This window comes from Mycteria americana, chromosome Z, assembly GCF_035582795.1.
Source record: "Mycteria americana isolate JAX WOST 10 ecotype Jacksonville Zoo and Gardens chromosome Z, USCA_MyAme_1.0, whole genome shotgun sequence".
Taxonomy (NCBI): Eukaryota; Metazoa; Chordata; class Aves; order Ciconiiformes; family Ciconiidae; genus Mycteria; species Mycteria americana.
Window position 1 is genome coordinate 50,375,380 of NC_134396.1, and position 25,822 is coordinate 50,401,201.

A 25,822-nucleotide genomic window follows, 5' to 3' on the forward strand; every position below is an offset into this window, starting at 1 on the left:
TGGAGCCGGCGCAGGCAGGCGGGGCCGCGTCCGGTGGGACGGAAGAGGGGCTTTTTGCGCAGCGCCCCGCGGGCAGGAGGCAAGGGGCGGGGGAGCTGGGGACACCACTCCCACTCGAATCATCCCCGGCCTGGGGGGCGGGGCCGCGCCGACGGCACGTCGTGGGGCTTGTCGGACAAGCCGAACAGCCAATGAGAGGCAGTGGGCCGAGCCGGGCGGGGCGGGTGCAGTGCGCTCGGCAGAGCGGGGCCTGCGGTCTGCTCCGGTCTGCCGGCCGCCAACGCCCGCCTGCCTTCCCTTCCTCCTTCCCCGGCTCCTTCCCTTTGTGTTCGTCTCCTCCTGTCGCTATGCCGCGCTGCCCCGCGCCCGCCTCACTGTGGCCCGGCGTCTTCCGCTGATCGCCGCGCCGCTGAAGGAAAAGGAGGAGGAGGAAGCAGCGAGAAGGCGGTTGCTTGCCTGCCGCCTCATGCCGCGGCCCCGTCCCGCCGCCAGCCCGGGGACCTGCATGGACGGGCATGGGGAGAGCTGCGCCTTCTCGCGCCGCTGGGGCTGAGCCGCCGCGCCGGCCGTCGCTCGCCGTCTTCGGCCTCCTCGTCGCCCTGGGGCTGCTACTGGGCTTAGGTACTGGGGCGGACCGGGCCCCGAGGGGGCCACAGCGTATGGGGCCGGGGCTCGGCGAGGACCGCCGCCGCGGGGCAGTGCAGCCGCAGCCCTGGCCTGGCCGCGGGGGGAGGTGTTACACGCTCGGGCGGCGCGGGCCGGTGCGGGCTTGCGAGCGGTGTCTGCTTGGGCGCGCCCTCCCCCCTGCGTGGGCAGCGTGCAGGAGCTGCGCGGGGCGGGGCGGGAGCCTGCCGTTGAGAAGGCTGATGCAGCGCTGGAAGTGATGGGGGCGAAGCCCAGAAGCATCGGGCTGTGCGGCTTCCTGCCTGCAGACGCGGGGAACTGCTGTTTCTTTTTGCTTCAGGTAGAGCCAGCGTTTGCTTGGCGGATTGGAAACTGAGGAGAAGGTGGAAGGTATCCCACACACTGCGGATGCCTGCTAAAGTGGTCTGTGTTTTCAACTCAGAAGTGATTTGAGCAGTTGTAGTTCTGTGAAAATTCTCTAGCTTGAGCGCTTTTGTATATTTATAGTTTTAGTGAAGTGAGTTGTAGGGAGAGGTCATCCAATTTTAGTCAAATTGCTGTTCCTTCACCCCTCTCTGTACCAAGAATCCACTGAAAGCAGCAAGCAGGTTTCATAAAGTTGCGGAGTGTGGAAGGACAGATTTATTAGGTTATTTGATAACTTGACTGACTTGCTTAGCTAGACTGATTTGTATGTGATTAAAATATTATCGCAAATCATAACTAAAGGGAAATATAAGAAAAGTTTTGATGCTTTGAAATTCAGGCTCTGAACTAACGTTGCCTGTTTCATTTTGCTTGGCATAGGTCTTTTTTGTTTGTATATCTGAAAACACAGGATTGGGTTTTTTTTCTGTTATTTTGCAAAGTTACATATCACTTGCACAAAGATCATGTGAGAAACTTACACTGCTTACTCATACAGTTCATGGTCACGCTTGGCTGTAGGTTAGAGACTTCCTCCTTCTACTCTGTGTTGTCTTGGGATTTTGACAGGAGATTTGCGTTAGCTACCCATCACTGGCAAAACATATTGCCCTTATAAATTCATGGCTTGGATATTCAGGGTAAGTTATGTGAGTACTGACTCACAGGAGGGTCAGCTAGGGGGCAAGCAAAGAAATTGCTACTATCCTCTCATCCCTGTGTGAACTGAAGAAAACAACTGTGTTTAAAAATGGAAAGTGTTACATTACTATTCAGTCCATTTTCCACTCTTCATGTCTCAGGAGTTTAGGAACATTTTAATTAGGCTGTTAAAATCAGACTAGACCCATGCCTATTTCACTTTGAGGTCACACAAAACAAGTGGGAAGTGTTGTAAAGAGGGTTTTGTGGGGAGAGAGAAGAGTATCTGTAAGGTATACTGTATTTTCCCTTTTTTTCATACTTCCATGTATCTTTGTAAGCATTTTTGTGGTGTTCAAAATCTGCTTCATGGCAGTTTGAAATTACAGATTAGTGTGTGCACAGCTGAATTTTATAGGTCATAAAAGGAACAAATAAGCACAGCATGTTTTTAGTAGATAGTTTTGGATGCTTAGACAGCTATTGCATGAAGTCTTGCACGTATTCTTTATGAAAGTCTGTTTTCTGTTTTCAGCTCTTTGGATGGGAGGGAACCTGATCTCTACTTTGACTGGGGTCCTCCTAGTTTTAACCCCTGTGGAATGTGTGGCTCTGTTTCCTTTAGTGCAGTGTGTAGTCTTGTTCGTTTTGTTTCTGCTTCTCGTGAGTTCTTGTGTAAAAGTTACTGCAGAAGATCGTTGTTAACTGCCGTGAGAATCCGGAAGGATTTCAGATCATGACAGCGAGAGCTGCAGAGGAGGGGGCATAAAACTCCAGTTTGCTTGCTGGGATGGTAATTATGCTTTCTTTGTGGAAATCAGGTGAACCAGATAAGGTCTAACTGGTTTGTTCATGTAAACTGAACAGTGTACCTGTTGTGTACATCCGATAAGTACTTCAGGTTTTTGTGGGGAGAGGGTTTCATTGCCCTTTGTCTTATTATTGAATTACACTGCAAGAGTTACTGTGCAGTGTATGGATTCCTTAGCTGGCAGCTTGCACTTCAGACAGCTGTGGGTTTTCTCACTCATTAGTCCCAGAAAGCAAGCAGTGAAGCTTTAGCTATGGCAGTGCCCACTTCCCTACCCTCCTTCCCCCCACCCTGCTTTCTAGAAGAGAAGCTTTGATTTCTGCTTCATTCAGTCTGTTTTTTCTAAACGTGTATCGCTTGCTGCCTTTACCACACCCTTCTGAGGGGCAGGATTCTGTTTAAAAGTTCAGTAACTGCTGTAAAGTTATTGAAAGACTGAAAAGACTAATTGGAGAAAGAAAGACTGAAAGACTAAATGGAGAGACTTGCTTACTAAGTGATTAACTTAAGCTCAGAATGGCATCATCACCTTGATATCTAGAAAGAAATGCTGGGCTCATGCTTGGCACAAGTTAGTGCTCTTAATTTCCATCTAGACAATATCAAGTAATGGATTAAGTCATGCATGGGTCATCTCAGCCTTTGAGATGGTCTGTATTGCTATCTTTCTGCCTCCCAACCCCTTTCTCTGTATTATATAATGTTTCCCCAATGGATGAGCACTGTAAATTGTCCTGAAGTTGTCTTCTGCAGTACCTGTGGTGTGGAATGGCGTATTGCAATCTAAGAGGTTTGCTTGATTTCTCTGTGCCATCTGTTTTGTGCTTAGGTGACTGCCAGCTGCAAACACCTTGTCGAATCCAGAAGTGCACCACCGATTTTGTATCCTTAACTTCACATCTAAATTCGGCTCTTGAGGGCTTTGATTTGGAGTTCTGCAAGGCCCTGCGAGCATACTCTGCCTGTACCTATCGCAATTCCAAAGTATGCCGTGGAAACTTAGTCTACCATTCTGCAGTGCTTGGGATCAGCGACCTCATGAGCCAGAGAAACTGTTCCAAAGATGGACCCACATCCTCCACCAACCCTGAAGTGACCCACGATCCCTGCAATTACAGTGGCCACACAGAACCCAGAGAACATCAGGGAGGGGAGAAGACTCCTCCTCCTACTTACCTATTTTGTGGCTTGTTTGGTGATCCTCATCTGAGGACTTTTAAGGATCACTTCCAGACATGCAAAGTGGAAGGTGCTTGGCCCCTCATGGACAATAACTACTTATCAGTGCAAGTGACCAATGTGCCTGTGGTCCCAGGATCCAGTGCTACTGCTACAAATAAGGTATGGATTGTTCTTAAGCACTGTGGAGGCATACAGAAGTAAAAGGCCAAGACAGTAGAGTAAGTCGCTTAGCCCGTAACAGTTAAGAAGTGTAGGCGCTTGAGAATCTTCCATGAGGTAGTCTAAGAAAGTAAAACTGTTAGCCTCTTCTTTTCTGAGAATCAAACAAAACTTAAAACAGGTCCTTTTCTTCCTTCTGCTCCTCCCACCACAAGAAAACCCTGTACATATCACCACATAAGCCTTTAAGGATACTAAATATAACGCTTTAAAACAGTTACCACATTGCGGTATCTGTGACTACCTCTGCACTAAGTAGGAGTTCTAGGCAAGGAGCAAGGAAAGAGTGTAAGTCACTGCTTTTCATTAATTCTCTAAATTGTATAGCCTATAGCCTTTCTACTGTACGTAGAAAACAAAAAATATTGACAGAGTGGCAGAACAAATGAGTTACCAAGACACTGAGGCCTCAGAGCAGAGGCAAGAAGGGGAACTGTGGAGAATTGAGAGGAGGTAGCAAAAAAGTTACACTGATGCTAAGTGGTTGTCAGAAGGTCTTAGTACCCTGGCTTTACTAAAGAAGCAGCATCCTGAAAATTCTACTGAGAGTGTAAGTCCCTGTTCAGACAGGCGAGACTTAAGATTGCTCTGCTCTCAGCCACTTGAGGTGGCTAGAGAAGGAAGACATGCACTAGTATTGATAGCTTATGCCATTTCTTTACCTTAAGAAAAGTACTTGTCTCTTTCTGTTGAAGGCAGATAGCAAGTGTGTCTGTAGAAATAAAACAAGGTGGAATAAAGCATGAGCCTGCTGAGATGTCCTTAGATTTACCTGCAGAGCCAGGGGTGAAAAATGCTCTGAACTTTTGGGGGTATCTTTCTATCAGTAAAATAAATTACTTGGACATACATTTGAAGCTGATGCTGTCACATCTCTTGTTCCCTTTTTGGAGTGAAATGGCCTTTTTTAACTGTGGTAGTGTAGCTCTTGTATTGTCAAGGTATGTCAGGCTAAGTGTATGCAGTTTCAAGACCATCAATATTGGAGAATTTTCACTGTTCTGCTAAGCTCTAAGTAGTTTTTTTATTAGAGCTTAAACTAGCTCCAAGTAGTTTATTATTTTTATTTATTTATAATTTTTTATATATATATATATTTATATATATATATATATATAAATTTATTTATTATATACTCTGGGTCAGGAGCAGGGCATGCTGGTCACAGTAGGTTAGAGCCTGCACACCCTCCATGGAGATGGCTGTGCAGTAATATTAGTAAGTGAAAATCAGTCTTGCTGTTGCATTCACCGTGGTTTCTGAGGTACTTTCTAATGTCAGTGCTTGTATGAGTGAGGCAAATTTTTGCATTTGCCAGAAACCAGATGGACTGATACATCACTGAAATTCATAATCACCTTTTCTTAACTTGTTCCTGTTCCAAGAACAGTCTGCATCATGAATGAGTTCTGAAGGAGTATAAAATGAGGGGATGAGGCTAACCTGAATAAACTTTGCAAAAGAGACTTAGGTCCCTTGAAATCTGGTCCAGTGGCTTTTTTTTAAAGACTCTTAAATAAGTACAATAAAAAGCTGCATTTCATAATCTGCAGTAAGCTTTTATCCTCAGTTTTGCTTAAGTCTTGCAGAATGTCCTTTATTTCCTTGTTCCTGGTAGTACTGAAGGAAAAAGTTGAGAGTCATCTTGTGTACAAATTGTGTGGGTGTGATGGTAGTAGATAAGCGATCTTATCTTACCCTTTAGCCACATTCTGAAAATGATTGGCTATGGTAGCATGTTATGCTAGAAGATGTTTTCTCAAACAGATAAACAAGAGAAGTTCAGGAGATAGATGTCTGTACGTACTGGGGGAAAGTACATGTTTTAAAGGGCATACCTTCTGTCTTTATTTATTCACAATGTTTTTGTGGTTTTCTTTGACTTGTCATTCTGGAAAAAGTGGTAATACATTTTTCTCTTTTATAACAGTGGTGTAACATCCCTGCTATTGCACAAGTACGGCTACATGTGTGGAAGCAATTAAATGAAATAAGATGTATGGTTTAGGACATTAGAAATGTCTCTAACGCTAATATTTGTTACATGTTGTACAGTCCTTGACTTTTTTCTTTCTTTGGCAGGTAGTCAAACTTATCAGCACACCTGTTTGTAGGAAATGAATGTACAAGTAACTTAGCAAGATAAGTTTTAATATCTCTAATGCATCCTCTTGACTCCTTTATTTCTTTATAGCGCAGGCTGCTGTAAAAGATACAGAAAAGGCTTGTTAAACTACACTGCCACTGCTAGTTTCATTCCTCTAACATTTTTCTCTGCAAGTGTTCCATTTTGGTTGTGGTGGTAGACTGTCTGCTGCTGGGTGTACTTTTCTAATTTTGGCCACAGGGTAGGTTAAGGTGCCTTTAAAGAGCTACCAAGAGAAGTTCAGTGACTCTTATCTACGTAGTGTTTTTTTCCTAGCTGAGAGCATGCAAATAGGTCTTCTACCTTCTTTGTAAGAAAAGTTTCTGGAACATTACCCATTGTTAGTCTTGCTGATTTTTCATTGCAGATATTTGAGATAGATGTTTAATGGGAAATAATAAAGGTTTATGCTGAACTTAAATTGTGCAGAAGCCAAAGCAAATACTAAACTGCTAACTAGCCTACTTAATCCACTCTAAAGCAGACCTAATGAAAGCAAAGACAAAAGGAGTAGAAAATTTAGTTTGTCCTGAGTGCACTCTTTTAGGGGAAGTGATTTAAGAAGCTGTAATCTTCACCCCATATGCAGCATGCTTTTGAAAGGGGCATACCATCACTTGGCCTTGTAGGTAGTTATTACCTTCAAATTTATCATACCTTTCTGGTGTACCAAGCTTTAAGGGAATTAGCAATGAAGGGAGCATTATCTGTAAAGTAAGTTGTCTTCTCTCTCCAAAACCTCTGAGACTTGAGTAACCCCAGCAGTCTGAGGGCTATCCAGTAAGTTCATAAAGGACAAGAGAATGCCAGGAGGAGATTTTAAAAAAGAATGTGAAGAATAAAAGTATGTTCTTCCCCCACCCCCCATACTGCATATCTGGCAGGAAAGTATGAAAAGCAGGAAAACACTTCCTTTAATTCCTTAATTGGAAGGGTATGTCCTCTTGTGGGAGTTGTGTATTTATTCACAAAATGCTCTTGGCGATTTGTTTGTAGGTGTTTTGCATATTTGTGATGCCCATAGTAACACCATCTGTTTCTTCACAGCGAACAAAGCTACTGTACGTTCTGTGGTCTAGCTGAAACTTGAAACTCCATTTTTTTTGAGCTTGTCTGATGTGCTTATGCCCCCTGGCATAGGATCCTAGGGCCTTTCAGATGGAGAATGAAGGTTCATCACCAAGTAGCTGGGAAACTGAGTTCAATCTCTCCTTTCTTTTTCTTTCTGACAGACTTCCTGTATGAGTTTTGGGTAGGTCACTGGCATCTTTATGTCTGATTTCTCCAGCTACACATAAAGAGCTCCCCTGTCTTGGGACCTGTTTTCAGATTTCCTGAGGATAAATGGCTATTACAAGGGGCTGTAGAGGGAGCAGGTAGGAAGGGTATTGTAGAATGCATTAAATAGAAGGTGGGTTTTTTAAATTATTTATTGTGTGCTTTATTTGGAGGGGTACAAAGTCTTTATTGGCTTTCATTGCTGTGACAGGTGTTCTGGATATCACTAGTGTAGTTGTCCCCGAATAGTAAATGAGGCAGAAATGCTTGGGCTTGCCTATGGAAAACTTTCCTTCTTGTTTGCGGCAATTGGAAGTGGAGTTTTTCGTATCCAGGTGTTCCATAGTGGATAGCTTGAGGGTGAGAGAGTGAACGGAAGGACAGAGAAGGAAAAAACCACAGACCTTTTACTGTAGTGGACTTACTGGGCATAAAGCTTTGAACCTGGGAATTGGTGGTATTAGGAGGCTAGGGGAACATTGGGTATAAGTGTTCTTTTTCCCAGAGTCAAAAATACTTAAATATGTCTTTTGTAGCATAGTTTCTATTTTTGCAGGAAGTTGTTGCAGACTGAACACATTGTACTTGGTGTCCTTTAAGTAATATTAAAACATTTGTCTTCCAGTTCTTCTAAGTAGGAGCATCAGATAACTGATCATGGGTGATTGGTTTTTTTCGTCTTTATGGACATCCTGCCTAAGATAAAGATTAATTTGGCTTTATTGCTCAGAAGTAGTATATACTACGGTTTTGTTGGAGGACATCATAGAATGATAGAATCATTTAGGTTGGAAAAGTCGTTTAAGACCATTGAGTCCAGCCATTAACCTAACACTGCCAGGTCCCACTAAACCATGTCCCCAGGTACCATATCTACGCATCTTTTAAATACCTCCTGGGATGGTGACTCAACCACTTCCCTGGGCAGCCTGTTCCAATGCTTGATAACCCTTTTGGTGAAGAACTTTTTCCTCATATCCAACCTAAACCTCACCTGGTGCAACTTGAGGCCGTTTCCTCTCATCCTATCACTTGTTACTTGGGAAAAAGAGACCAACCACCACCTTGCTACAACCTCCTTTCAGGTAGTTGTAGAGAGCAATAAGGTCTCCCCTCAGCCTCATTTTCTTCAGACTAAACAACCCCAGTCCCCTCAGCCGCGCCTCATGAGACTCGTTCTCTAGACCCTTCACCAGCTTTGTTGCTCTTCCTTGGACACACTCCAGCATTTCAATGTCTGTCTTGTACTGAGGGGCCCAAAACTGAACACAGGATTCAAGGTGCAGCCTCACCAGCGCCGAGTACAGGGGGAAGATCACTTCCCTAGTCCTGCTGGCCACACTTTTTCTGATACAAGCCAGGATGCTATTGGCTTTCTTGGCCACCTGGGCACACTGCTGGTTCATATTCAGCTGGCTGTTGACCAACACCCCCAGGTCCTTTTCTGCCAGGCAGCTTTCCAGCCACTCCTCCCCAGGCCTGTAGCATTGCATGGGGTTGTTGTGACCCAAGTGCAGGACCTGGCACTTAGCCTTGCTGAATCTCATACAATTGGCCTCAGCCCATTGATCCAGCCTGTTCAGATCCCACTGTAGAGCCTTTCTACCCTCAGGCAGATCAACACTCCCCATTTGCAAACTTACTGAGCTTCACTGGTGTAAAGATAAACAATGCTGCTTCCTGGTGTTCAGGACGGCCTGGCATTACTAGATGTGGTTTTGTAGGATAAGCTATGACAGTTTGTCAGGCATTAAACTGTTTTCCTGTCTGTGACGTTTGTGGGGCTGCTGGACAACTATTACAGACAATTCAGTGCTTTCAATGCCTGCCTTTGGAGAGATGCATACAAACTCACCCAGCAGCATTTATGTGAATGTCTTTAAAGCCTCTGGGGGTCTCTTGGGGGCAGTAGGTCAGAGAATAAATTAATGATTATAAGTGGCAGTTTTTTCTTAGACACAGCAATGAGAGTTAAATGTTAATGTTGTGCACTTAAACAGGCTTTACTTTCCTGTTTGTTGCCATATAAGCTTTATAGTCCCAATGTGGGGGGGAAGGAGAGAACATTTCTTCTTGGGTTGTCCACCTGAGAAAAGGAGGTGGAATGTTTTAGCTACTGTTCCCATTGCTTAAGGATGCTTAACTATGGTCAAGTTCTGCGTAGTTTTGAAATTAATCAATAGTAGATTGATTTCTGGAGTGATTTATGAACAGTGAGCTTCTTGCTTAACTGCATTCAAGAAATGCTTTCCTGAGTAATCCTGGCTTTCCTTTTGGAAATCATCTAATGCTGAACTGTCTTGTTTTCAGGTTGACTTTCTCTTTATTTCTCTGTTGTGCATGGAATCCACATGCCTTCTCTTCCCATGACATGAAATAGGAATGTGTCATGATAAAATGTCTTGTGGTGCTTCTGTACCACAGAAGCAGGCTGAAGAGGGATTACTGTATTTAGTTTTGTAACACTGCCAGCAGTTCTTGCTTCCAAGAAGTTGACTCCAGCAGCATCACTGAGGCAGTCCCTAAATCTTCCCCGGACAGTTTGCCCTCGTCACCCCCAATATGCATTGAAGAAGCAAAGTGTCTTTTGCACATACACTTCTTGCGGTGTCCTTGAGCTATCTTGACTTCAGCAAATAGTGCACCACAAAACCATGGGTATATGGAGAGAAATGTGAAGAAATCCTGCTTTGGATGATGCCTAGTGCTGTCTGACGGACTGAGCAGTCATTAGCATTTGTAACAGACCTTTCAGTTTTGTTTCATCCCAAAAGACCTGCTATGCATATAAAAAGGAACTAGCCTGTTGAAATGAGGCTATTGAACTGAAATTTTATGAGTCCTTATGATTTCCCCTTATTAAATCTGTCTACTTCCATCTTTTGGCATAGGCCATTTTTCAATGAGTGATGCTTGGTTTCTGAGATACTCACACGCTTCACACCTGTTGCAGGCCTCTGGAAAGCTGTGACATTTTCAATTGGTGATTGGAAGGTTATTTAATGCATTCAGGTTTAAATTTTCCTGTATGTATGTATGAACTCTAAAAGCTTTTGGATGGGATTGCAAGACCATGCAATGGTCTTGAATGTTATGTATGCTATGCAGTTACCTACCGATGAACTGGAAGGAAGGAAAATGGACTTGGGGACTATTACCATAAAATTATGAGTAAAACTAGGCAAAATCAAAATCTGTCCATAGAAGGACAAGAACCTTCTGTCCTTCTATGTTAAATAAAAAAAATAAATTAAAAAAAAAAAAAAACAAACAAATAAAACAAACAACAACCTTCAGATTTTTCCAGAGTCACTGCCTGTTCAGTAAGTAGTGTCACCTTCTTGCGTGTGGTACCTCATATCTGTGTTTTGTAACATCTGGATGAAGTCTAATTCTTAGGCAGGTTTTGTCTGAACTCTTCCCTCAGAAATTTTGCCTGTAGCAGGTGTAGAAGACTTGAGTCCCTGAAATTGCGTTTCTAGACATGGGAGTTGGATTTGTGTCCTGTTGTTGTGGGAGGGCTAGGCCGGCTTAAAGATGTGAAAAGAAAACTTCCTACCCTCATGGCCCTCAGATTATTATCCATTATTGCTTTATCATGTAGGCAGCAACAAAGTTGCAATAAGAAGCCCAAGGGCAATCAAGAGAGACTTCAGGGTCTTGGGATGACTGATTAAGGGATCAGGAGCACAAATAGTTTTTTCCTCTGTTCTTCCAGTTGCAGGGAATGGTGTTGGAAGAAACAGGAAGACCCAGATGATCAATGGAAACAGGAAGACCCAGGCTCTGTGACTGGTGTTACTGGCAGAATTTTAGGTTTTTTGATTTTGACGGGTCGGTCTACATGACACCAGGCCTGCTGGTGACAGATAGGGTACACCTTTTTCAAAGCGGGGAAAGGATCTTTGCATAAGAGTTAGCAGGGCTCATTGAAAGAGCTCTAAACTAGATTTGAAGGGGGAGAGGGATAAAACCAGGCTCATTAGTGATAAGCCTGGGGGGGCATGCCAGTGTTTGAGGGATGGTGTGCTAGCAAGGTCCTTCAGTGTGCTTCACGATGTGCTAAGTACACTGCAGCACATTTGAAATGTCTCTATACTAATGCATGCAGCGCTTTAGCCATCTCAGTGGGGGTAGGGGATGGAGATGAAGATCCATGCAGCAGCAAAGATGCAAGGGTTATTGATGTGTTAGAAACCATGGAAGGACCTGAGAACAGTCACATAGGAATTAGGACTTCTCCCCAGAAAAAGGTGGCAGGATCAATAGCCCAACTGAAGTGCATCTATAACAATGCGTGCAGCATGGGTAACAAACAGGAGGAGTTGGAAGCCATTGTGCAGCTGGAAAACTATGATGTAGTTGCAGTTGCGGAAACATGGTGGGATGACTCACACAACTGGAGTGCCGCAATGCATGGGTATAAGTTCTTCAGAAGGGATAAGCAAGGAAGGAGAGGTGGTGGCATAGCTCTGTATGTTAGGGAGTGTTTTGACTGTCTAGAGCTTGATGATGGTGATGAAAGTGTTAACTTTTTATGGGTGAGAATTGGAGCAAAGGCCGATAAGGAAGTTATCATGGTGGGAGTCTGTTGTAGACTACCCAACCAGGATGAAGAGGCAGATGAAATCTTCTAGAAGCAGCTGGGAGAAGTCCCACGATTGCTAGCCCTTGTTCTCATGGGGGACTTCAACTTATCAGATGTCTGCTGGAAATGCAATATAGCAGACGGGAAGCAGTCTAGGATGTTCCTGGAGTGTGTGGAAGATAAATTCCTGACACAGCTGGTGAGTGAGCCAACTAGGGAAGGTGCCCCACTTGGACCTGTTGTTTGTGAACAGAGAAGGACTTGTGGGTGATATGATGGTTGGAGGCAGTCTTGGGCATAGCGATCATGAAATGACTGGGGTTTTGATTCTCAGAGAAGTAAGGAAAGTGGTTAGCAGAAGTGCTCCCTTGGACTTCCGGAGGGCAGACTTTGGGCTATTTAGGGGCCTGATTGACAGAGTCCCTTGGGAGGCAGTCCTGAAGGGCAAAGGAGTCCAGGAAGGCTGGACATTCTTCAAGAAGGAAACCTTAAGGGCACACGAGCAGGCCGTCCCCATGTGCCGAAAGATGAGCCGTTGGGGAAGAAGACCAGCCTGGCTGAACAGAGAGCTTTGGCTGGAACTCAGGGGAAAAAAAAGAGGAGTTATGACCTTTGGAAGAAGGGGCAGGCAACTCAGGAGCATTACAAGCATGTCATGAGGCTATGCAGGAAGAAAATTAAAAGGCCCAAAGCCTGACTAGAACTTAATTTGGCTACTGCAGTAAAAGACAATAAAAGGTGTTTCTATAAATACATTAGCAACAAAAGGAGGGCTAAGGAACATCTCCATCCTTTATTGGATGCAGGAGGGAAACATAGTGGCACAGGCTGAGGAAAAGGCCAATTGTTCTCCAGGTACCCAGCCCCCTGGGCTGGAAGGCAGGGATGCAGAGCAGAACGAAGCCCTCATAATCCAAGGGGAAATGGTTAGCGACCTGCTGCGCCACTTAGACACACACAAGTCTATGGGGCTGGACGAGATCCACCCGGGGTACTGAGGGAGCTGGTCAAGTGCTCACCAAGCCACTTTCAATAATTTATCAGCAGTCCTGGCTAACTGGAGAGGTCCTAGTTGACTGGAGGTTGGCAAATGTGATGCCCATCTACAAGAAAGGCCAGAAGGAGGATCTGGGAAACTACAGGCCTATCAGTCTGATCTCAGTGCCAGGGAAGGTTATGGAGCAGATCATCTTGAGTGCCATCACACGGTCAACCAGGTGATCATGTCCAGTCAGCATGGGTTTATGAAAGGCAGGTCCTGTTTGACTAGCCTGATCTCTTTCTATGACAAGGTGACCCACTTAGTGGACAAGGGAAAGGCTGTGGATGTTGTTTACCTGGACTTTACTAAAGCCTTTGACACTGTTTCCCCCAGCATTCTCCTGGAGAAACTGGCTGCTCATGGCTTGGATGGGGGTGTATGCTTCACTGGGTAAAAAAGACTGGCTGGATGGCCAGGCCCAAAGAGTTGTGGTGAACGGAGTTATATCCAGTTGATGGCCGGTCACAAGTGGTGTTCCCAAGGGCTCAGTTTTGTTCAATATCTTTATCGATGCTTGGGATGAGGGGATCAAGTGCACCCTCAGTAAGTTTGCAGATGACACCAAGTTGGGCAGGAGTGTTGATCGGCTTGAGGGTAAAAAGGCTCTACAGAGGGATCTGGATAGGCTGGATCGATGGGCTGAGGCCAATTGTATGAGATTCAGCAAGGCTAAGTGCCAAGTTCTGCACTTGGGTCATAACAACGCCGTGCAACGCTATACGCTTGGAGAGGAGTGGCTAGAAAGATGCCCGTCAGAAAAGGACCTGGGGGTGTTGGTCAACAGCCAGCTGAATATGAGCCAGCAGTGTGCCCAGGTGGCCAAGAAGGCCAATAGCATCCTGGCTTGTATCAGAAATAGCGTGGCCAGCAGGACTAGGGAAGTGATCGTCCCCCTGTACTCAGCGCTGGTGAGGCTGCACCTTGAATCCTGTGTTCAGTTTTGGGCCCCTCAGTACAAGACAGACATTGAAATGCTGGAGCGTGTCCAAAGAAGAGCAACAAAGCTGGTGAAGGGTCTAGAGAACAAGTTTTATGAGGCACGGCTGAGGGGACTGGGGTTGTTTAGTCTGAAGAAAATGAGGCTGAGGGGAGACCTTATTGCTCTCTACAACTACCTGAAAGGAGGTTGTAGCAAGGTGGTTGTTGGTGTCTTTTTCCCAAGTAACAAGTGATAGGACGAGAGGAAGTCGCCTCAAGTTGCACCAGGGGAAGTTTAGGTTGGATATGAGGAAAAAGTTCTTCACCAAAAGGGTTGTCAAGCATTGGAACAGGCTGCCCAGAGAAGTGGTTGAGTCAACATTCCTGAAGGTGTTTAAAAGACATGTAGATGTGGCGCTTAGGGACATGGTTTAGTGTTGGACTTATTAGTGTTAGGTTCACAGTTGGACTTGATGATTTTAAGGGTCTTTTCCAACCTAAATGATTCTATGATTCTATGAAATATATAGTAAAATAGCAACATATAGGCAGACCTACAGCATTGTAATTGCATTACAGCACTAGTGAAGACTAGTACGAGAATTGAGAGTTTAAAGTGTTGCTTTTGTGTAAGGCACACAAGCCAGGCACCTTCTACAGATACATTAAAGTCTTCTACACTTCGGCATCTCAGTGACACCATCCTTGACAGGCTTTGCATGTGCAGTGGGATTTAAGTAATCTTTGTGATCAGTACACTCAGTGAGGATGAAGTTACTGGCATTGGTAGGAGTGGGACGATGAAGCCCAAAATGAAGTATTTCAAGTGCAGATTGAATGTGTGGGGTGTTTTTTTTTTTGTTTTTAGTACTCTTAGTATAGCTGATGTTTGTATATTGTATCTTCAGATAAGTCACTGGAACAACCTTATTTTCATCTTTTAGGGTTCCTTATTGCAGTAGCTTAAGTTCTGTATGTTGCAGAGAACAAGGCTCAGATACTTTCAAAAGAACTTTCTTCATCTGAAGATTCTGGCTTTTGGATTTTTCTGTCCTAGGTTTAGAAATGGCAGCTAGTTTCTATTCTGTAAACAGTGACGTATGAGCAGCTTTGTGGGGGTGTTCTTGCAACCCAGCCAGACTGTAGAAAGTACTATAGGCACGTGTACACATATAACACGTTAAATTTGTTTGAAATAACCTTTTTCACTATTTAATGCTTTCTGTTACCTTGAGAACTTAAATAGAGAAAGCTTTGCAGTGAATTTTGCTTCATTCTTTGCAACAAGCTCTTGAGTATCCGTCAGTACCAGGGTGGGAGATTGAGGTAGGAGTTGGGTGATAAGGGAAGGACCATACAGAACTCTGGTTTTACTGATGTGGCCTATGGATTAGATGGATGTCACATGACGGAAAACACAATATCCAAACCTAATGTCTTGAGCCACAGTGTTTAAATATGAATATGTCCTTGGAAGGTCTTACTGGTATCTGTTGATTCTCTGTTTGGAGCATCCTTGCAAGTTATGTGGAGGTCTTCATTCACTTAATAGTTGTTCAGCCCTCATTCAGTGTGCAGTGTTATTGCTGATCTTGCATTAGGGTGAAGGGTCCTGTTCTCCCTCTCTGTCCCTGAAATTATGTGCATTTCATTCTTGCAGAGGAGGGAGCTTTGGACAGAATAGTTTGGTGGCTGCTTCCTGATAAACTTTGCCCGTTGCCTTGCTTAAGTGTTTTATCAAGTAGCCAGTTCTGTGTCTCATTAAAACCATTAACTCTTTTTGACTCCAGACTTGTTCAGGTGCTGAGCAGAGTTAGAGCTTTACTTCTGTTGAAATGTAAATCATTCTTTCCTTGCAGAGCAACGCAAATGTGCTCAAGGAAGTAGGAATGCTTCTTTGTCTGAGCAGGCTGAGATAGAAGTCTCTTTCATTGAAACTGTGTTACATAAAATATAAGACCTGATTTACTGCATGAGGCTCTGGATTATATGCAGAAATACTAATCACTTGACAAATCTCGGGTTTCTCTTCTCTGGGTTGCTGAGCTTACTTCACTAAGCATAGAGTGACCTGTACAGCAACAAGGGCACCTGTGCATTTTCTGCATTTTGGGCATAGGCATTCAAGCTTAGCTGTGGCACACAGACATCACTTTAGCAAATTGCTTGACGACAATAGTCTCAAGCTAGCTGTATAACTGATAAACGCAAAGAAAAATTGTCAGGAAAATTCCAGTCAGACAGCACCAGTGGGAACATATGAAATCAAAATGGCATGTATTGTCTCTGTGTGTGACAGACAGAAAGAGGGACAGAGTGTCAACCAACTGGGACAAACCAAACATTGAAAACTACTGTAATACTGTTTAGGGTATGTCTCCATACTCCAAAGGAGGAATTGTTGCGGTGGGAGGAGGGAGAAGGGAAGACTCTTGTCTTATACAACTGGTATGGAGAGGTGATGCTAATGAGGGTGGAGGTTTTTATTCAGATTGTCTGTAATCAGCTGTTTATTTCACCTCTAGCTCTTACTTCAGAGAGGCAGAAAGCAAAAGCTTTTGTGCAGAAGCGTGCTGGTTAACTGAAATTAAAATGTGAGGTTGCTATAGAGTAGATTTTAAGGAAAAAGTGTAATGTTAGATTGAAAATGCCTTCTAATATGTTTTGGAGTACTCTGAATCTCGTAGCAGACTTCTGAAATCATAGACTGTAAGTAATTTTGATGTAATCAGTCAATGATGAAAACAAGGATTAAAATACCTATTCCTGGTGCAAAATTTCCTTTGACCTTTTCAAGAAGTCACTCCCCTCTGAAACTGTAAAGGAAGTAGCATATCTGTTTCTGATATTTATATGTGATTCCTCATTATACTTTTATTTTAGGAAAAGCCACTAGACACTCCAAACTTGGTCTGCCAAATAGCCTAATTATTCCCTTCAAGGAAGAGTGGAGGACCTACTCTTTCTGTTGTGGCTTATTCAAATAAGTGTAAAGGTTTAAAAGGGCAGTTGTAATCTTAAAAGAATGAGTAATTGCTTTATGCTCCTGGCTTCTGTGTTGGAAGGCACTCTTCAAAGGCATGTCTTTGAGTATCTTTCAGTCTTGCCTTGTTTCTCTGTGGGCACATTTTGTAGCAACAGTGGACTGGAAGTGTCAAATCTCCCAGTTCCTAGGACTAGCGGATCCACAAGCCCTAAGCAGTTATTTGACTAGTTGTTCTTCCTGGTCATGCATCTCATCTCACTGCCTGTTGTGTTGATGGCTGATAAAGCACTAAATACATCAGTGCTTTTAAAGTAGTCTCTCTCAGCTAATCCTGGCAACACATCCAACAAGCATACAGTACCCTGACAAGGGTCATACAGTCACTGTAAGAGGAGTGGTGAGAATATTGTGGGTGGGGGAAGCTGAGTTCTCTTGTACCTTTCCATGATTTCACACAGTCTCATTCTGGTTTTGCTGTGGTGGCTAGCATTGTGGGAATTACTTGGCACTTATACTTCTCTGTGACTGCAGGATGCATTCCAAAGTGTTAAGAAACCATCAGGCAGGAGGGAGTTGTGGTGCTTAATTAAATATAAAACCTTTTCCTTTCCTGACCTTGTGCCTGTTGCCACATGCTAATAGTCTTGCTCCCAGACCAACTTAAGAACAAATTTAACAATTGCCATCTGGTAAAATACTGCTTTGGGCATGTGTATAGACTGTTTTCCTTTAGGCATGAATTGGGGACAACTATCAAGCTCTGAGCCAGGGGGCAGTTGCAGATATATTCAGCTGCAAAATGGAAAGGGGATTGAAATGATGATTTTTTTCCACTAACTTTTGCTTTTTTTTTTTCCCCTCTCCCCAGATAACTATTATCTTTAAATCATACCAAGACTGTACAGATCAGAAAGTATATCAAGCAGTGACTGATGACTTGCCTGCAGCTTTTGTTGATGGTACAACAAGTGGAGGTGATGGGAACACCAAGAGCTTGCAAATTGTGGAGAAAGTCAGTGGCAAATACGTCGAAATGCACGCCAAGTACATTGGAACCACAGTGTATATACGCCAGCTTGGGCACTACTTAACATTGGCCATTCGCATGCCTCAAGAGTTAGTCATGGCGTACGAAGAGAGCCAGGATCTGCAGCTGTGTGTGAATGGTTGCCCTTCAAGTGAACGTATTGATGATAGTGGCCACTTACCACTGCCTGTGATGGGGCAGTTGCTCCCTCAGGGTGCTGCTGCTCATCCCCGGTCAGTGTACACACTGGAAACTGCCACCACCAAATGCCGTGAGAAGATGCTGGTGAAGGACATCTATTTTCACTCATGTGTATTTGACCTACTCACCACTGGTGATGCTAACTTCACAGCTGCTGCTCATAGCGCCTTGCAGGATGTGGAAGCACTGCACCCCAGAAGAGAGCACTGGCATATCTTTCCCAGCAGTGGAGGTGGCTGTGTGGGCAAGCGTAGCAAATTCTTTCTCAGTCTTGGACTTGTGTGCTTGATTCTTGCTGCATTTTTGTAGGGTTTTTTGTCTATAACAAAGTTTTGAAATATATATTGTCATAATATATTGAGTAAAGATGAGTATATATGTATATATCATGTATACGAAGGGATGTTTTGTCTTAGGACACCCACCAGATTGTACATATTCTGTTAACTGTTTTCATGTATGTTTGATCTAGTATTCTTTGTATCTATTTGTTTTGCAGTTGGTGAAATGTTTTATAACGTCCCTGCATAGGGACCTGATAGAAAGCACTTTATTTTTTATGTGTTAAATATTTATGTGTGTATCAGAGCAACTGTGTATTATACATATAAACCTGTGCATACAATACTCGGTGCTCCCTGTAAGTACTACTTGGTTTAACAATTTTTTTTAACTGGATTGATTTGTGGGTTTTTTCTATCATTTCTCTTACTCTAGAGACAGTATGTCTCTTGTCCTGTAATGACATCAGTGATTTGCTGGGTTCAGTAGTTAAAATCATTAAGAATGGAAATCTGTCCCTCAAACAAATGGCCATCCCTTCTTTGAAGGGAGAGAGTGAAGTGCTTCCTATTAGCTCAGATGACCATCTTGGATAACATGAATTACAGAGCCTTCTTTGTAAGTCTGACATTTCCTAGTTTCATGGCACGGGCTTCAAAAGAAGAAAAGGGAACATGTTGGAGTGAGACTTACGTAGCTTTATAGAACCAGTGGAAAGATCATTTTTAAAGGTACGAATGGTCTAGTTGTGTAAGCATGTAATGTAACCATTGCAGCTGCCTCTGACCTGGAGAGTTAAGTCATTCTCCAAGATGGACTGGAGAAATCACAAGCCTGAATTCTGTCCCTTGCTTAGTGCTAATTGTATGTATACATTCAGAAGGAGGAAGGGAGTGAGACAGCAGGCTCTGACTACTTTTACTGAGGAGCTAGGACAAGAATGATTTGGTGGCCTGAAAGTTGGTTTTACTTAGTGCATTAATCTGCTGCAAGAAGTGGAAGCTTTAATACATGCTACAATAAACCCAGATCCAAGATGGGCTTATTTCACTCTTAAAACTGTTCATCTGAGACTGGACTGATATGTTAGAAGTGCTATCTGAATAAGACTCAAATAGCACTTGCCTTTGTTAAGCAAACTTGAGCTAGTGTTTGCTTTGGTGGAGGAGGGAGATGGAGTTTATTCGTGGAATGAAAGCTAGTTTTTATGAAGACTCTTCTGACTAGGTTAGGGACTGTTGACTGGTAAGGACAGCAGTAGTCTTCTCAAAGAAACTAATTAATTCCCTATATGGATGGGTAACTGCATACAGGTGTTATTCTGGGAATACTTGAGATGAAAGTAGTTGGAGCTGAGTTAAGGCTGAAGGTAAAAATTTATTTTAGACTAAACTATTGGCAGCTTGTTCTGGCTGTGCTGTCTGATGGTGCTGTTTCAGATGAGTTAGACTTGTGGATTTACGATATGTCTGATAATGTGGCTCCTGTGGTTTCACCTGATGGTGACAGGCCTCTCCCTATTTTGTGTGGCTGAACTTCCTTATCAGTGCTCTGAATTTAAAGTTCTCATGGCTGAAAGCTGATGGATGAACCTAGTGTTGCTTGCAGTAGTCCACATACTTACTGGGCAGGCACCATATACTAGTTAATTTCCTCTGTCCCTGGATCCTGTATGTATATACATATATATGCTATATATATGTATACTAGCATTGAGTTGTGAGCCTCTCAGATAAATAATATTTCAGAAATGTAGTAATTCCTCTAAAGAGTTTTCCATTTTTCTTGTTCATGCTGTGAGATTTCTTGAGAAAATGTTATTTGCACATGTTTATTCTTGAAGTCTGCCATCACCAAGAGAGCTTTAGTTAATGCCAAACCTGGATATTTTGAAGCTAGTGAATGGTCTCTGGGGAGAACTTAAGCTTAGAGGGAACACTTTTTTTCACAGACCCTCCAAATAACTGTCTTTTAGAAGGCTACAGCTATTTTTTTTTTTTTCATGCTTGGAAACCCCACAATATGTCAGTCTTTGCAAAACCATTCAGATGTGGTTCATGAATATACCAGTGACTATATGTTTATGTAAAAGAGTGGCTGTGCAGTGTGTAAATACTTGAAATTATGATAGAAGAATAAAGTTGCTTACCCTGCTGAGAAACGTCTGAAATGTGGTGTTAGTGACCCCTGGTGGAGTGCAGGGAAACTGGGGACGTGGGCCATGTACTGGGCAGGCAATCTATAAACAAAGCCCCCGTTTGTTTTCCTAGCTATTGCTTGTTGGATAGGAATGTGCTGAGTACAATCATTATACTTCCTTGCAGATGCTTGCTTCTCCTCTGCTAAATAAGCTGTGTAGTGAAATTTATGACCAGCAGCTGCAAACCAGGCCAGTTTATTGAAGAGGCAGTGTATGTGAAACCAACAGCAGGAACCATCCCCTTAGGATCCCACTTGTACGGTTCCTTTGCAGTGTTTGTGGAGATGTTTAGAAGAGCTTTAACACAGTGATCTGATATTGCTGCATCCATCTTGAGAGGCATTATGAAAATCCTCCTTTAGAGTTATTGGAGAACTCTCAGACCAGAAGAACCCTGGAAGAGAAAATTACTTGCTGTAAAGCTGAAGAAGAGATTGAGGCATTGAAAGAATAAATGATATGGAAGAGTCCATAAGATTACAGAACTTCATATAACAAGATGATCTGCTAAGTATACAGGGGAGCTGTAATATTTCAGCTGCAGGGCTAATCACACAGTATGAAGGTAAATTGAAAGTGCCAAAACTTAAAACAAATTATGTCAAATACTTACCAAGAAAGACGGACCTAATAAACACAACTTTGAGTGTTGTTTTGCTAGGCTTGTGTTACAGCTACAATTTGAGGTGTGTGGGGAACAATTTTACATGGTAGATACATTATTGAAATACTTTGTGGAAATGCCTGTAAGGGAGCTTTAAAATGCAAAGGGAGCTTTAAATATGTATATGTTTAGTGTATACAGAAGGTGGCCATCGTATCTGGAAGAGCTTGCTTTCAAAGGTATTGATCTACCTACCACCACAAGCTCTGCAGAAGGCAATATAGCACGATCATCAGTATTTTAATGCAACAACTAGTAAGCTATTACTGATGCTATCTGTCATTGGCCTTTGTCTTAAAAAAGTTGGCAGATGCCTTGGATATTAGTTAGTGGCTTATTCAAAAGGTTGTTTTAAGTATCTTCTAGAGCATTTCTAACCAGAGTATTTCCTAATCCTATGCTAACAGAGCTCTTAAGAGGAGCTGAAGATAGTTCTCTGTAGTTGTGGAGCCTGACAACTTCCATAGGAAGCATGTCACAGAACCTAACAGAGAACCAGGTGCTTAATCTTTCATTTTGTATGTACATACTGCTCCTGAACAAGGGTATTATAAAAGGAAATAGTATGCTCAGCTGACTGTCAAACCAAAAATTCTTTTTTCTTTCTTCCTGGAAAACCTGACTGGAAGAATAATCTGCATAGAGCACCTGTTAAGTGGAACACAACCTGAGAGAATGCAGGATCTGAGAACAAACTGGCTTTTGTTCTTGTGGTCAAGTTAGGGCCCCTCAGCAGTGCATTTCCTTTCAAAGTGCTGCTCTACTGCGAGAAAATAGATCACCAGCTGTTTACGTTCTCTTACCTTAGCATTATGGATACCGTGTATTTGTTTTTTGGGTTTTGAGGATGTGCCAAGTGGCTATTTACTTGTATTCACCCTGAAGCGAAGCAAGCAATGTTGCAAGCTTTGCACTGCCTAATGAGGGTTTCATTAGTGGACATGTTTAGAAAAAAAGCCCAAGTGGCTTGTGACTTTCTTTTTTGACAGACTCATAGCACAGTTCCAACTCTTGCATTCATTTTCTTCATGTAAGTACAGCTGTGGTGTTTTACACTGAAATTTTCATTTTTGATATTTCAATTCCCATCTGTGTCTTGACTGATATAAACTGCATTCCTTTCTGTCTTTCCCTATTCCAGCTATTAAAGACTGCTATCTATACAATGCCTAGACATGACTAGTAATTACTCCCTTTTTTTTTTAGAAAGGAGTCATTACTAGTTTGTTGTTTACAAGATAAGTGTTTTCTGTGTTGTGCTGCTAGTTCTCCCCATCTATATTCAAAACAAACAAGCATTGTGTGGGTAAATGTTGTTCATTAGATTTTATCATTCTTATTAATTAGCTCATTTTGGAGAGCAACATAGCCACAGATCAAGTACAAGTATACAGGTAAATTTATTGTGATGCTGATGTAAAACCGTTGCATCTGATCTCATTCAGAATTCTTTTAGTCTGACTATGTTTGTAAATTACACTTCATTGAAATTAAAAGCTGCTGATTAGTAAATCAACTGTGAACAGTAAGATTGATTGTAGACTATGGATACATACAGGGGTATGTATCAGAACTGATAACTAGATATAAAAAGGACTTAATGTGTCATAAGTGGAGTGCCAATAATTTTTATAGGAATTATTTTCATGATTACTGCAGTTTTAAAGTTTAATTTCCACTTTTTTCTACACCATAACAGTAGAAGAATAATCCATTATATACACAAAACGTGTACATGTCATTGATCATAGAATCATAGAATGCTTTGGATTGGAAGGGATCCTTACAGGTCATCTAGTCCACCCCCCCCTGCAAGAGCAGGGACATCTTTAACTAGATCAGGTTGCTCAGAGCCCTATCCAACCTGACCTTGAATGTTTCCAGGGATGTGGCCTCCACTGTCTCTCTGGGCAACTTTTTGCAGTGCCTCACCACCCTCATTGTAAAAAATTTATTTCTTAAATCCAGTCTAAATCTGCCCTCCCTTAGTTTAAAACCATTACTCCTTGTCCTGTCACAACAGGCCTTGCTAAAAAGTCTGTCCCCGTCCTTCCTATAGGCCCCCTTTGAGTACTGGATTCTAGTATGTGCTGAGGGCTGGATCTACAAAAGATTTTATATGTCTAGTTGGTGTGTGAAGTGTTTAAATCCAAAACTGAGATACACAGTAAAGCCTTCTCAGGTTGAACCCGGATGTTTCTTTAAGATCTCTACCTCTCTCTTCTTAATCCAGTAGCCTTCTCAGCCTGAACCCAGACATTTCTTTAGGCTCTCTATCTCTGTCTTCTTAATCCAGTGAAATCCCTCAAGGAACCTGTGTTTTTGCTGCTGAGCAGAGAACAAAAATGCAGTCTTGAGCGTTGTACATGCACTGTAGCCGTATTCACATATTGTTCATCTGCCTGGTTTACTTGCAGGACTTTTTTGGCAGGTACCTGACCTGGTCACTGATGTTTGGCAGATGATGTAAGAGTTGTTTATAGTGTAGTGGTGGTAAGCATTCTGCTGGAGTTTGGGAGAGGCAAGTTAAAATTCCTCCTCTGCCTCAATCTCTCACATCTTGTGAGAGTGCCAGTGCCCTAACAGCTGGGAGCTATTATCAAATAAATGCCATTTTGTGTTGTTATAAAGTGATAGCTTTATGCAAACAAGGTCTTAGGTGCCTTGAAAGAGTTTGGAGGCATACTTTACGCTTGAGAGTTATTTCACCTAAATTCAGTAAACTAAACATGTAGGCCTTCTCTGTAGTCGGTGAAGTAAATGGCAATATAGTAGGTTGGGTTGAATTGTCTGCTGGAGGTACCTACTGCTATCCTCAGTAGAGGGGAAACCTAGGCAGCTAATTTTTAAATAGCTGAAGTCAGGTGAAATTAGTCCAGCCCTGATAGGTACATTTTAAATTCCAGTCTAGCCTATTCAGGGACTACCTATGTTTGCTAGAGACAAGCCAGCTGACCATTTCCTGCACAGCACCACATCTGTCTCCCAGGCCTGACTGATGGATACACCTTAGCCTCTGAAAGTCTCACACCTGACCTTCTTGGCCTGGCCTGTACACTGAAACTTTCAATATTTGATTTCTCTTGAAAGCATAGCTGAAGAAGGCAACAAGGCCACCCCATCCTTTCTGTACTGGCCCCTTCTCCCCTTCCTTCTATGCAGAAGGAAAAAAAAAAAAAAGAAGCAAAGGTACAAAGAGGAAAGAAGAGATTGAGTGGGATCATAGTGGGTAAGGCCTTTAATTCCCAGCTTGTTTACATTTTCCAATGAATGACACAAAGTACAGAACATAAGTCTGCTCAGGAGTGAGGGCTGTGTTTTCTAATTAGCATGTTTTATCTTTTAGGCTGTCCTTTGGTGTGTCCCTTGCTTCCATTACCGTTCAAGTGTTTTACAGAGAGCAGAACAGTTTCAACAGGTGAGATTGCCAAAATCCTTAAATACCCTGCAGCCAAATTATTAATGTATTTGACTAGAAAGTTAGCGATCTGTGTTTGTTGGAATCCCCACTCTGAACTATGTAAAGGTGATGTTTAAACAAAGATTTCCTTCCTTTTCGGGTGACTGTAATAATCATTATCCTACTGGGTTTATCAGTTTTTATCTGGCAGTGATAAATGAAAGTGCAAGCTGCCTCCTTAGCTGGGAACTCTGGTGGAGGAGGGCACTACCTCTGAGCTGGAGTTGGGAAGTCCTATGAGAATTTTACCCCAGTATTTCCTACTGTATAGCTAAAACCCTGACAGTCTTACCTTGGAGGAAGTATCTCACTCTCAAAAAGTCTAACTAGATAGAATGGCTGCATGTTCTGCTGCTTAGCACTGCAGTGCCTGAACAGTAGGTCCAGTATGTGATTTAAGTTATTTTAAAAGCTAGATCACCCCTGAAATCATTGCAGATGCCCATAACATCCTCAACACAAATAGCTCAGTACCTAGCTATATCGAATTAAATCCTTTAATTTGGCCCCCCCTTTATAAGAACCCTAGAGCTGTCCTGTCTCAGAACAAATGCTCAGCTTTTTCATATCAGTCTGCTTGGAAGCATATGAGACCTGCCTTCAAAGACTGCGATAGGACTGAAACACATCACTGCCACTTCCTATAAGTGGGGTAGCATCTCACGTCAGAGGAATAAGTCTCTCTCTAACCCCATCTCTCTGTAGCGATAGCCCAACAGTGGCAAACCCTCCTGGTGGCTATGACAAGTTAAAAAGTAACGTACATCACTGTCTGTGGTGCCATCTCTAATCCCTTTGTCCTGACCTTGATGCAGTCCAGTGGTTTGGCGTGACCTGCCTTCATGTAGTCTTTGCTTCTTCAGGTGCTGCCAATCATCTCTCCCCAGCTTGCTTAAAACACGATGAACTAATTCCCTGTAAAATGAGTAAGTTGATACTAAGCTATGAGAGATAGGTGATACCAGAATAGACGTTCTGAAAAAATAAAGTTTGGAGGTTTTTTCATTTAGTAATTTTACAATACTTCAGCAATTATAAATCCTGTAAAAAGGCCCTAATAATTAAACTATAGCTTGCACAAGTAGTGTTTGTGATTCTTTGGAATGCCACCATTTCAGAATTTTTT

The 25,822-nt window shown here is 42.8% G+C and overlaps 1 protein-coding gene across 2 annotated transcripts; it reads left to right on the forward strand.

The window, feature by feature from the left end:
- Positions 1-208: 208 nt before the first annotated feature.
- RGMB (repulsive guidance molecule BMP co-receptor b) lies at positions 209-20,522 on the forward strand. 2 transcript variants are annotated; one of them, XM_075527049.1, is made up of 3 exons: positions 209-621; positions 3,333-3,844; positions 17,731-20,522. In XM_075527049.1, the coding sequence occupies exons 1-3, from the start codon at positions 516-518 to the stop codon at positions 18,397-18,399; spliced, it is 1,287 nt and encodes a 428-aa protein (XP_075383164.1). In that variant the 5' UTR covers positions 209-515; the 3' UTR covers positions 18,400-20,522. The 2 variants fall into 2 exon arrangements, with proteins under 2 accessions (XP_075383164.1, XP_075383165.1); XM_075527050.1 differs by lacking the exon at positions 209-621 and adding an exon at positions 848-964.
- The last annotated feature ends 5,300 nt before the right edge of the window (positions 20,523-25,822 follow it).